At 41.9% G+C, this 13383-nt stretch overlaps 1 protein-coding gene across 2 annotated transcripts; it reads right to left on the bottom strand.

Annotated features, from left to right (window-relative positions):
* Positions 1-585: 585 nt before the first annotated feature.
* DIPK1A (divergent protein kinase domain 1A) lies at positions 586-11980 on the bottom strand. 2 transcript variants are annotated; one of them, XM_036387428.2, is made up of 5 exons: positions 11753-11980; positions 5522-5656; positions 5142-5249; positions 4303-4479; positions 586-3352 (listed from the first exon to the last, which is right to left on the bottom strand). In XM_036387428.2, exons 1-5 carry the CDS (start codon positions 11804-11806, stop codon positions 2540-2542), a joined length of 1287 nt encoding a protein of 428 aa, XP_036243321.1. In that variant the 5' UTR covers positions 11807-11980; the 3' UTR covers positions 586-2539. The 2 variants fall into 2 exon arrangements, with proteins under 2 accessions (XP_036243321.1, XP_036243322.1); XM_036387429.2 differs by lacking the exon at positions 11753-11980 and adding an exon at positions 11114-11162.
* Positions 11981-13383: the final 1403 nt, after the last annotated feature.

Genomic DNA, 13383 nt, shown 5'->3' with positions numbered 1-13383 from the left:
GGCAACATTAATGAGACTCAGACACCAGAGCCTTTCCCCTTGACTCCCCACACACGCACCCAGACCATGTTCCCTTCCACTTCACCCCTAGGGTTCCCTTAGCAGAGCCCAGAAAGTCTGGTTCCACAAGGCAGTTTATTCCTGGTGCAGGAACAACTGGAGATGGTTCCTCTGAGGAGCACCCCATGGCTTTTATGCCCTCACACTCCTTCCTCTTCCCCTGATGCCAGTGTGGAATTCCTCAGTCTTCTCCTGCCTCCCCTCTCTGTGTCCATCCACCTCACCACTCAGCAGCTTTCATCTCCTTATCCTAAAGGGTGGCTCCCTCCCGGAGCCCAGTCTGTGTTTCCCTCTGCAGGCTGAGCCACCTGGAAGAGAAGTGTTCCCCACCAGCCTTGTCCTGCCCTGCTGCTTTGCCTCCTCTGTTTCACAGGCACTTCTGTGTGCCAGGAGGTTTCCACTAGACTCAGAGAAACTGTTTGCACAGTTTAAACACCAGTAAAGCAGGCTACATGGAGGAATTATTTGCTCTAAGATACTGGTAGTTGGTGTAAATACTGCTATTGAAAAAAAAGAGGGCTGTGATTTATTGTAAACAAAAGTGTATTTTTTTTCCCAATGAAAGCTTCAACTTTATGCAACAGTAATAAAAATGAAAACTGTGTACAACAAACCGCACTATTAAACATATTCTCCAGTTAAGATACCCAATGATGTTGGGTATTTTAAATATCTCTGCCCAAGTAGCAGTCACTGTCAGATTTCTCCACAAGAACATGACCACTTTACACTTTTAGTGCATTGCTGGTTACAAATACTTTTTAGTTCATAGTTGGAGCACATTAGCAAGTTCAAGACAATAATTAGCATGAGCATGGTATTTCTTAAATTAAAAGGCTGATGTTCACAAAACAATCTTAACCCAAGCTGCATATTATTACATCTGGTATGGACAAATTATTTTACTGTGGTCCTGTACTTCAGTGTTGTCATTCTAGGAATGCATTTAAGACAGGAGTTAACCTTTCAAATACTTAAAGCTTGTTCTTACCTCTGCTGAAAATGAATTAAGGGCCCAGGATTTAGAAGTATACAGATGACTGCCATTAAAATCATAAAGATTGAACAACTTTATACCTAAAGCATTTATAAATTAAACAGACAACAGGTAAGTATTGGCCTATATTCAGGTGTATTATGGACATCCAATTCTGCATAATTGTGAGTACAGATGTAAATCTGAAAAATACAAGGGTGAAGATTTAAGGTGGTAGAGTGGTCATGCTTTGTGGCGTGCCAGGATCAGGTGATGTTTATTTACTCATGACTTGAGCCTGAACAGTGACTCATAGATGCTACTAAAAAAAAAAGAATAGTATCACACTGCAGCTCACTTAGTAACAGCTAGGAATGAGCTGGAAAATACCTCATAGGCTCCCATTTGAGCAATATTGCACAATCCTGAACAATCCAGCTTCTGTCCTAAAATTGAGGTCTAGCTTTTGCTTACATATTTCCTGCAGTAGTTAAGAAGATTGAAGTACAGGTCTGTAGCTAAATGTGGAGGGACCGTTAAGAGACAAGACTATCCACAACTATTAATTGTTTCTCATGTCATACAGCAGATTCCTGCACTATGCAAACTTTCTTTTTTAACTGCTTGGACACGTCTGCTATTCAGTATTTTTAAAAATTCAGTTTTCATACTATAGCTTAGTCCACAAAGTCCTTGCTTTTCACTGTTAGCTACAGCTTAATTTGGGTTAAAGGTTTCCACTGAAGTTTTGAAACAGAGGCTGGTATTGCTGCTAAACCATATAAATGACTTTAAGAAATAGTACTCTAAAATTGTTGGCTCCCACAGGGCTCACCATACAATGACTTAATTAAAAATGTTGAACTACTTGAACATTCAAGACGTAAGCATGAGGTAACAATGTGTAAACAGAATCTGATTTGTCTCATATTACAACCTATCCATTCTAGAATAAAATTCTAATTTTCCACAGTTAAAAATTATTTAATGTGCAAATTTTGCCATGCCAAGGTATTAGTAAACTTCAATCTCACAGTTCAGTTTATTCATAACAGCAGCTTGGACTTGGACACATTACTTGCAGTAGTGGTGATTCTTCATAAAACTATTAGGAAAGAAATCCTCTGCAGTTATTTCACAAGTGGGCAATGTTTTTCACAGAAATGGAAGATGTTCCCTCAGCTGATGTGGTGGCACAGTGAACACTTTCATCCTGTTCAAGATCTGACAAAGTGCACAGAACAGTCAAGCATGCAGAGTTCTTGTTTCTGTAACAGCACTGAACAGCAGGCAGCCTTCTGGCCTCTGCCGGGTCATTCAGTGGCATGTTCATTCTTTGACAAGCCCTGTCCTGAGTTACTGACTGAAGGGCAGGACTGAAAGAACCATTAATAAAATCTGAGTAAAGAAATATCTTTTTAAAAAGGTGCAGGTTGTTTTTATCAAATGTCTTGGGCCACCTCTAGTGGCAGGCATCAATATTCTTTTCTGCTGGTGGAGAAGCTACGAATCATTTGTATGAGAAATTTTCTTCCACAGTAAAGTTTTTAAGTTATTGAGTATTAAAGAATGCTCCATTTCCATCTGATTTGCTGTGACTTTAAGGGCAATGCACAAGTACAGTTGTTTCTCTAGTTCTTCATGGATATCAGGAGGAGCACCACGAAGCAGATAGTCTTTAAGGAGCTGACAAGCTTTTGCTAAGTTTGGCTGAATTACTTCAGTGGTACATCTCATTTTGCTTTGGTCACATAATGTTCTACAGTCTGTACCATAAATGCAGTCCAAATCTGAGTCGCACTGACGATCTTTAATTATCTCCTTTAAATTAATTTCTGGCACTATTTTTCTCATGTCCATCATTTTCAAATCATATTTATCATTATATCCCAAGTTTTTGGCACTTGTATCACACATAAGAAAGTTTCCATAAGGTCCGTGGAAAATATCTTCCACAAATTCTAAAAGCCCTATAGCTATTTTTGCCTTTCTTGGCCACGATGGAGTGAACCACTGGTCCATGCTTCTTCTGAAGCCAGAGGGAATGAGAAGTTCTATGATCCATGGAAGGCTGATTCCATAGAGAGAGGTATATTCAACTCTTTCGGTCACATAGAGATCCCCACAAAAACCCATCAGCTTGGGAGTATGTTCTTTATCCTGCAAGATGACCATTAACAGAAACTCCTCTAGCTGCAGGAGTGCCCATGCAGATTTTGCCTCTGGCAAAGAGACTCTTCCATCTTTGTTTCCATCAGCAAAAGACAGGATGAGATTAACCAGTTCTGAAAGATTCCCTTGTTCACCCAGTTTTGCCTGAAAGCAACAAATGAAAAAGATTAGGTATGACTTCATTAACTACTCCCAATCCATCTGTCACTCTGCCTCTGTTCCTCTCCTTCTATGAATAATAGGAATAACCAGCTATCTTGTGGTTTTCATTGGTTATGGATGTAACAGGACCTGCCATCAGCAGCCTGCAGAGCTTCCTTTTTGTTCTGTTTTCACACGCACTGAGCATACAATCTTCTGAGAGAACTACCTTTCTTTGCACTTCAAAATGCAAATATTAAAATTCAATTATTGTTCTTCATCAGTCTTGGTCAGTCTTTAGAAAAATTGCATCAAGTAGCTTTTTCAATGTTTTCTAAGAAAAAGTGTGAAGAATTCAAAAGTTTAGATCAGGTTTAGTTTTCAGCTGATTAGACCTTACAAATGTAGAGGAATAATGTTATGAATTACATTTTGTCCAATTACTAAGGGTACCAAGACAAAACAGAGTACAAATCCCATAATTACCCTGAAATGCTTAGTTTTGTTATTTGATGTAATCACCTCCATTGTAGGACTACAGAGAAAAAAAGCCATTACTGGAATCAGAACTGTTTCATTTTCAGCTAGGCAGATCAACTTTTTCCAAATTTTCCTTAAAACTATCCTAACACACCTGCTGCTCACCATTGTTAGAGACAAAGCTGTTGTAATGCATGACAACTGACATCAGCCTTACATCATGTTCTCTATACCAATACTAGCAAAATCTATGGACATACAAGATGAATGCCAGCTTCCATCATTTAAAGAGTAAGGAAAAAGCCCTGATATAATTAGTTACTTCAAACTTCATGATAATCACCTCTGGGAAAAACTGTTATTGTGCTGATTATTTTTCTAGCCTTGAAAAAGGCTCATACAACAGGGTATTTTCTCCAGCTTCAAGAAAACAAGCCATTCTGTCAAAATAGACTAAATAGGAATATACGTACTTTAAAAAGACCATATACCATTTCTTTGAATTTCTCAACAGTGGTTCCTCTTGTTGGTTTATCAAATAGGACTATTTCCTTCCTTGGTTCTGGGTCAGTACCAAAATCAAGTTGAGCAGCTTCCTCCATCTGGCATTTTATAACACTTTGCAGATTTCCCCAGATTCCTAAATAGATCTATGCAGAAAAAGAGGAGGAAAGGTAAACACTGTAGAAGTTCAACTGAAGACCACCTGTCCTCCAACCATTGCTTTAAGAATCAACACAGATCAGGAACTGAATCCTGTGTGCAGACAATGAATGTGGCAATTTGAACAGACAGCCACTGCACTGTCAGAACACAGACAGCTCCCCAAACAACAGCCTGGCATCACTGCCACCTTTGCATCGCTTGTTACGAGGCTGCTGCTTCTACTGGGGATGCAGGATAGCAGAGAAGGCAGTATGATGTACAGAGTGTGCACAGTCTGGCAAACTGTGGCAGGATTTAGGACATATTGTATATGTTCATGTAGTATAAAATAACCATATACCCCTCTACATATAGGACTAATTTCTATTACTGTATATAGGTGCATATTATGTATATTGATTTGTATTACAGTGTATCTTCTTTGTATAGGTGTGTGTGTATATCAATATATACACACACCTATACAAAGGTATATATATATATACATACACATTCACACACACGTTCTGCCTGTCACAGCAAATAGAATTTGAAATAATCTATATTAAGCAGATACAACTTGCTGACACTAAGGTCTACCTGATGTTCTAGACAATGACATTTCAGTGGGAAATAATAAAACTAGATTGGATGAGGAAAGCCTTACCTGGTTATTGGGCTTTGTTGACAAACATTTTCCAAAATACAAAGTTTCTTTAGCACAAAGGCTACTACATGCTGATCCATCAATAACACCAGTCTTGTATTTGTCACACTGAAACAAACGGGGGAAAAATATTTAACAAATTGTCTAGGAAAGGAGGCAACAACTGTATCTCTTCCAACACCTGAGTCTTGAAAGAAAAACCTAAGAAAATATTTTAATAACCCTATGCTAAAATATTGTTAAGAGACACAACTGGTTTTATCTGTAACTGAAGCTGTAATCTTACATCAGCATGATGGAATATGAGAATTTAATTAAATCACATGTGGCACAGACTGAATTAGTCAAACACTTGAGAAAGCTATACTAAATACACTTACTATTATTTTCCTGCAGTCATGGCCTCTGCAGAGTTCTGTGTAGGTGGAGTACTGAACATACATAATCCAGCTGCCAACAAACACCACCAGCCAGGAGATGAAGAGATACTTGATCCGCACGTACGACAGACGGACCTAGAGCACACAAACAGAAAATATTGTTTGTAATTCACTGAGCAGCAGGATATTTACTATTTCATTTACTAAAAATCATTTACTATTTCATCTCTAAGGAATTTGCCCTCCACAGTGATATAATAAGCAGACTGCATTATATGGAACATTTGCTTCCTTCAGTGAGCAAAACTGACAGGGGAGGTCAGTTTGATGTATGTAAGTGGAAGGAAAATTGAGATATAAATAAATAGAAAGAAGGGTATCAGACCCTCACAGGGCAAGCCAGACTGCAGGAACCAATTTGATCAAAATCATAAACTCCCAGAGCTCAATTAAGTGCATTTTTCTCTAAGACCAGTTACCTATGTTCCACTCATGGTAAATCAAATCCAACAGACCGGGAATTTGGTAAAAAAAAATCTGTGTTAATGTGTAAATATGCAAGATAGAGATACAATGAGCAGAATGGATATCGGGGTCAGGTTCCATATGCTAAAGTCTCCCACTCCTTCCTTGAAATGACACCATTAATTATGCAAATAAAATTCTTCTATAGCAGCCTCACCTTCCCACAACTGTATGCACAACTTTCCTGTTGTTTCTGTGGCCTCACATATAGAATTTTCACAGGGCCAGAAGGAAAAACTATTTATAAATTAAGAACTGAGGGAGAGCTAAGTGTCTTACAAAGTAGGAGGGATGTTTTGATCTTTTCCTTCTTTTTTTTTTCCTCCTCCTCAGAGTCTGGTGTGCTAACAGGATGATTTTCATATTCACATCAGGATCAGAAACCAATTAGAAGATCAGGATCAGCTTTAGCAGCAGGATATAAGGAAGTGGATGAGAGCAGCTATATTTGGTCAGTACAAGATCCATTTCTATCAGTATCCTGATCTTCAGCAATAGCTATAAAAAAGACACTATTGAAGACTGATAACATATATTATATACACTAAGTGCACACCCAGGTTCCTCTAGAAGAACTTGCTAAGCCAGATGTAATACTCTATTAAATCTCAAATCTTTAACTAATTTACCCAGATTCCCTTAAAAATCCACATAACCATCCACAACAAACTTAACAATTAATTCACAGGTCTACTATCCACTGCCATGGTCAGGGACTGGACTTTATTTTGCTGCAGTCTGATTCATATTACCTTTGGTTGAGACCCCCTAGTTCATGTATTGGAAGAGAAGAGTGAACAATCTCTATCCACTCTGAACCCATCTGACATGATTTGTAGGCCTCCATAACACACCTCCCCATGATCTCATCTCTTTTGCAAATTGACAGGTCCTAACTTGACTGTACATCATGGAGAAATTATTCCATATGTTTGGAAAAGGTTCTAAGAAAGGTAGTAATCATGATCAGTTTTGCCATCACATACATACACAGAACTGCAGCAGATGCAAATAAGCAATTTTTTTTTAACCAGAAAGACTGCAGTAATTTATTAGTATTTATTAAAATATAAAAAACAACCAGCACACATTACACCCTTTCTCTTGGAAACAAAAAATCCAGAAAAAGTCCATTTCAAAGACCCAAAGGTGATTCCAATGCCTAAAGCTGTGGTCCTGCCACATGCCTCAGCTGTGCACCCCTATTCCTTCACGCCTTCACACACTCACTTGACAATCTTAGAACTACCTGGTTAAAAAAGAAGAGAGTTACAATTAACTTTTTATTCCAGTGATTTTTTTTAGAGACAGGTTTTATAAATTTGGAGTTTTTTAAGCTATTTTTAATAACACTGTTATGTAGCAGAACATGAAGCACAGAAAACTACTGATAAAATCTGGGGAAGATCAACAGAAATAAAACAGACAATTTTAGGGAAAACTGTTTCATGTGTAAAAACTGCTTGGGAACCATAGTTTCTGGGACAACAAACCCTCTTCATTCCTCAGTGCTTGCTGAATCCTTCCATGAACCTTGATAATACATTTTAAACCAAAGTGCTGTTTAATGACATTTTTTATTATTGTATCCATTTAGTACAACCTCAGAGACCAGTAGCAGCCTGCAGGCCTCAGGACCGCTGCAGAATATTGACCGTTCTCCCAGTATGGATACTGAATATGTTGTCGTCCTCCTTAGGCTGAAAGAGAATGTACTTGAGACTGAAAATCCTCCCCAAATGCCACCTGACTACATTGTGTATTGGGCAGGAAGTTCCAGAGAAGCTAGATTTATTTTGAGCTCAGCACTGTGCCAATGGAGTCATGCAGCTTTTGACTTGCAGAAGCTGCCCAGCCAGTTCAGAGCATGGACAACAGCATCCCTCTGCTTACAGACAAACAAGGTTTCACTCTCTGGTTCAAAGGGAATTACTTCTCTTATAAGGACTTCCCCATCAAGTTCAGCAAAAGGCATGATAATTATTTGATTTCTTCCCATGCATTCCCCTACCAAATATTCACGTTCTCCCCAGAAAAGGTCTGTGAGCATTGACACATGTAGCTCACTTCCCTGGCACAGGCACACACTGTCCTAATGAGGGCACAGGGCTCCACTGAGCTGCTCTGGCCACACGGGTGAGGCACCCTGAACACAGGGACACGCTGCTCTGCAGAGCACTGGAACATTTCTGAGCAGGAAGTCCCAAACAGCATTTAGCGAACAACACATATAGATGGACTCCGTTTGAAACTGTGACAAACTGCCAGGAAACTTGTCATAAGAACATTTTTAGGGCAACAGAATGACAGAATTCCAAATTTATCAAAAAAAGGAAGAAAGTGCTCAAAACAAGGAAACAGTTTCTTTTTTCAACTCTACTCTTCTATCAAGACTAAACATAAGCCAGGGAATGCAAGAATGAGGGAAGCACTTGCAATGCTTGATGTTACAGATTCAACTTCTTCCATCACTTGTATATTCTGCTAAGTCATAAGCACTGAATAATAATTAGACATTCATCCCCTGAAATAGAACTGGAAAACCACTTCTGGCAAAACTCAAGCCTGGATGCACTCCAAAGCATATGGAGAGCAGTGAATCAACATGCAACATAACTTGACAGATTTTTGGTGAGTGTACTTTTTATTTAAAACACTTTTATGGTTAAAGAGTATGAAAGTGTTTCTTTGTTTAATAGTACAGAGAGCTTAATTCTGGAAAGTATTACACATAACCATAGTGTAGTAATCTCCAAATCAGACTTGTTCGCTCCATTTGTCTTACATGCTTGCAATAGAAAAGGACAGATGAAAAAAAGTAGGCCAATCATGTTAGAAATTCTGTTTTGTTCTCTGTTCAGTTTGATTTGTCTCTCACAGGAGGCATTTCAGGTAGGCTGACATGATGTCTGAGAGCATTAGCCCACACTGTTTTGGATGCCACAAACAGGACACGTTCAAATTTTTAAAAGCAGGCAGTGCATGCTTATGATATGCCAGTTTCTTGAGTTATTTTGTATCCTGAGTAACCAGAGTGAGGAAACAGAGCTGAGGTATCTTTTGAAATAAAATAACGACCAAGATGGAAAATGGGACATCTCTCCTTAAAGGTTAAACAGAGCACAAGAGATTAAAATCTTAGAGCAAAGAGATTGTTTAGGAAATTTCTTCTGTGTGGGGCTTTAAACTTGATGATTCTTTGGCCCTTCAAAGACAGTCTCTTGTACATTACTGAAGTCCATGAGGCACCTTTAAAGAGTCTGTAAACTTGATCCAGAATCTATAAACTCAAACTTCCACACATACAAGTGCTCTTTACATGATTTTTGTCATAAGGAGTCCTGTTGGTTAGTCCTCAGCCTCACAATACAATTGGTAACTACAGCTATCAGAAAAGAACTTCAGGGCAATGTCCCTTAAATCTAGGACACTAACTCTCCTTGTCAAACAAAATCCCAGTGTTAATCACCTAACTGTAAAATCCTATAAATACAATTAAATTATTTTTGTGGTCCTTAGCGGTGTTTAAAAGTTTTTCAGGTTTTAGGGTATTTTTGTTTTGTTTTCTATTATTACATGATTTGCAGTCTAAGCAATGGCAAAGCTTTGTACTTCAGAGTTACTATTCTTTACTTTAACATTTACTCAGGGAGGACCTAACAGGACCTAACTCTAAGTGTGGGGCTGAGTTAAGATAGCTAAGAGTGTGTGCCCTGCTCCTTTTACATGAGCTGACACATGGCAGGACATGTTTTTTAGGCTCAAAGATCATCAAGACCTATGGGTCTTGCATTCTGCAAAAAAGCTAAAGCATGCATAGAGCAATAGAACATTTGCCAAAGAATATCTGTTGCAACCCAGCTCATAACATCCTGCTTCCATTAGGGCAGAAAAGCTGGAACAAGTATTAAGTTCTGTCTGACAGAACCTGATGTTCTGGCAATTCATTTCACCACATAATGTTCAAGAAGTCTGGAACGCCAGCCAGCAAAGGCTGGAATTCACTCTGTGATAACCTTCCACTGTACAAACATCTCCCCTGGTGTGCTACTTGAAATGCTGCATAGAAACATTGCACAAGTCTTTCCACCTTGCTCACAGCCCTCAGTGAGTTAAGTCTACCCATTACTTAGAGGGCTTTGGCTTCTTTGGAGACAAATCTCAATAAAGGGCTCAGCAATCAGTGTAAATTACAACTACACTTGTCATGTACCAACAGTAACATGCAGTGACAAGAAAAGCTAATATATTGATAGTTGCTGCTGTTCTATGGATGCATCAAATATCAATATACATTCACTAACACAGAAAAATATGTTTAAGGTCACAAAGCCACTATTAGCTCTCCTAAAACAAGTCTGTAGAATATGCAAAATCAGCTCTCAGTATAAGAAAGCACAACCAGTTTTTTTTTTAATCTGCAATAGAAACAAACATTTAACTTCTTTGGCTTTTCTAATAAATAATTTTGTGGTCTTCTTGTTTCTTAGTAGATTTTAAAAGAGCGTATTTTGCTTGGAAGGCCTTAAATTAAATTTTTAGAAGAGTCGAGAAGAATATTATCAGACCTCACCATATGATGATATGAAAGAGACTATCAAGGCAAAGAAGGCAAACAATTTGGAGACTCCTCATTTGAAAGGTAGCGTATAGATTATTAATTAATTTTTGTTTGGATTGAAGGCTTTATGCCATGGGAATTAAAATACTGTACAAGTGTCTACTTCAGTAAATAGATCTAGAGTAATCTTTTTTGGTTTAAAACCCAAGTGATATGGACCCAGAGTTGCAGATACATACCATCAACAGATGACAAACACATAAACAGAATGTGTAAGAAAAGTAAACATTATTTAGCTCCTCAAACTCAACAAATGCTCACCTTATTTACAATCCAGTTAAAATACAACCCAGCTGATAAAGGGAAACCCAGTGGATAAACCATCAAGCTACCAGAACGTCATGACCGACTAACATTTCACCGCAGAACTTCCTACAACACAACAGCCACATCACATCCAACCAAAACGTCCTTACTCTGCTAACTGAAGTAATGCAAACCCGTACCTGCATATAGAAATGCAGAAGTGTGTCTATGAACATACAAGGAAATGCATGGAGCAGCAGTAGAAAAGTGCCCGATATTAATTTTTTAGAAGACACGCAAAAAAGGGCATGAGTTGCTCCTGCAGGCTGTGGTCCGTGCGCTGACAGGATGGATCCCGCAGCACGGGCGGTAGGTGTAAAGCAGGGGCGCGGAGCACAGCACGGAGCTCCCGGGCCGCGGCAGCGCCGCAGGTGTCGCTGCCCCGCCGGCCGTGCCGTGAGCCCGGGCAGCCGCGGGCCGCCCGCCGCGTAACAGGTCCTGCGCCGGCCGCCCCGCGGAGCGCGCTGCGCCCGGAGGCGGCGGGAGAGGCCCGATCCGACCGGCGGGCGGGCGGCGAGAGGCACCGCGGCCCCGAGGCCGCCGCCACCTGCTCCCGTGCCCCGACACAGCCGGCCGTGCCCGGCGCCGCCGCCTCCCGCCGGCCGAGCGGCAGCGCGGCGCAGCCGAGCCCCGGCCGCCGCCAGGCGCCGGCGGGAGGGGAGCGGCGGCCGCGCCGGGCCGGGCCGGGGGAAGCGGCGAGAGCCCTGCGGGGGGCGCCCGCTCCGGAGGGAACTTTGCGGGGAGGGACGGGCGCCGGCCCCGGCCCCTCGCCGGCCTACCTGCGCGGAGTGGGGCTTCCTCAGCCAGGCCCCCGGGAAGAGCCGCCTCGCCATGGCAATCACACATCCCCGCAGCGGGCGGCGGTCGGAGGCGGAGCGGTGAGGAGCGCTCCCCCGCCTGCCGCCGCAGTCGCGCCGCCGGCTCCGCTCGGCTCGGCGGGGAAGAGCTGCCTCGGGCACCGGGGCCGCCGAGAGACGGCGGCTGTCAGCGGGCAGGGCGGGCGGCTGCCGCCTCTGCCACCGCTCACGCCGCGCCGAAGGTGCGAACGCGGCAGCCGCGAGGGAGCGAGGCAGGGCTGAGGCGGCGAGGCGAGCCCCGCCCGCCCCGAGCCCCCGGGGCTGTCCCCGTCCCTTTCCCCTCCAGGGCCGCCCGGAGCCCGTGGAGCCGACAGCCACCCCCGAGCTCCCCTCGTGTCTGCCAGAAAGTGCTCGGGGCGCTGTCTGGGGACAATTATGGGGAAGCCAGTTAATAAATAACGCGTGTCGTTGATTGCGAACAGGCTCCCGTCATTTACTGGATAGGGTATTAAAACCAGCTGCAGGCTCCTTACAGTCCTTAAAAAAAAAACCCAACACCCCAAAACGCCCCGCAAAACCCCAAAAAGGAGTAGTTCCTCCAAAATAAGGAAGGAGCGTTTGCCTGGACACATATTAACACAGATGAGCAAGTTTTTACCGTGAGGTTGGTAAGAGCAGCCTGAATAGGTTGCCCAGAGAAGCTGTGGATGTCCCAGTTGAAGGCCAGGTTAGACAAGGCTTTGAGTAAACTGGTCTACTGGGAGTTGTCCCTGCCCATGGCAGGAGGGTTGGGAAAAGGTGATCTCCAAGGTTCCTTCCAACCCCAGCCATTCTATAATTCTACATTAGTGCCATAAAGTGGAGAAACGTTACCTATTTCTTCTTCACCAGGGGATCTCTCAGCTCTTCATACATTGTGGGAAGCCTCAGTCCAATTGAAATTGGTGGGAACATTATTAAGTTCAAGTAAAATCATCCTTTCTTATCAAGGTTTGGGTTTTGCCCAGCCTTCTTGCCTTTATGACTTGGTTGTGACTTCTTTTAATGCAGTGTGTTAGCGAGTCAAAGCCAGAAGCTGGGAGTCTCCAGCCCTGCTGCTTTTTGTCTATGAGACTTCAGGCACAAAGATTGTGCCAAGGTGTTGGGGTAAAAATGTGACAAACATAGCATGTTGTGGCTTTGGGTGTTCAGTGCAATTATCAAAGAACGCTGCTTTGATGAAAAGACGAGTCACAAAATACTACTGTAAGGATAAGCTAACTCTTTTTGGCAGGGCTTACTCTTAAGGAAAGATGTGTGAGTGGAAACCAAATGTTAGGAGCTCACAAAGAATTTAGAGATTTGTGCTTGAAGATTCAAGAACAGTCTGTGACTGTTTTTTGAATAATATAATCATCACTTCCAGAGTCACCCTGAATTATAAATCTGAAAATTAATTAGTAACATTTGGCACTCCTGCAAAAGCAATCCTGGCTTTAGTAACAGCCAGTGACTCTCCCAGGGTTTTCTTCCCTTCCTATTCAGCAGGCCCAGATCGCTGTGCTTTGTGCATCACTTCCCTCTGCAGTTCAGTGGTTTGCTCAAGTTCAGCTGGGTTGTGGACATGCAACAGA

This window comes from Molothrus ater, chromosome 9 (genome assembly GCF_012460135.2).
Source record: "Molothrus ater isolate BHLD 08-10-18 breed brown headed cowbird chromosome 9, BPBGC_Mater_1.1, whole genome shotgun sequence".
Lineage (NCBI taxonomy): Eukaryota > Metazoa > Chordata > Aves > Passeriformes > Icteridae > Molothrus > Molothrus ater.
The sequence above is the reverse complement of the archived record's forward strand: the minus strand, read 5'-3'. Positions and strand labels throughout refer to the sequence as shown.

What these genes read in the sequence shown, in the direction of transcription:
- DIPK1A (XM_036387428.2), bottom strand. Translation starts at nt 11,806, where the DNA reads ATGGCGAGGCGGCTCTTCCCGGGGGCCTGGCTGAGGAAGCCCCACTCC. An exon ending in ATGACTGCAGGAAAATAATA is followed by an intron (nt 5,250 to 5,521) that starts GTAAGTGTATTT and finishes CGTTTGTTTCAG; the next exon opens with TGTGACAAATACAAGACTGG. An exon ending in TGGTATATGGTCTTTTTAAA is followed by an intron (nt 3,353 to 4,302) that starts GTACGTATATTC and finishes TGTTGCTTTCAG; the next exon opens with GCAAAACTGGGTGAACAAGG.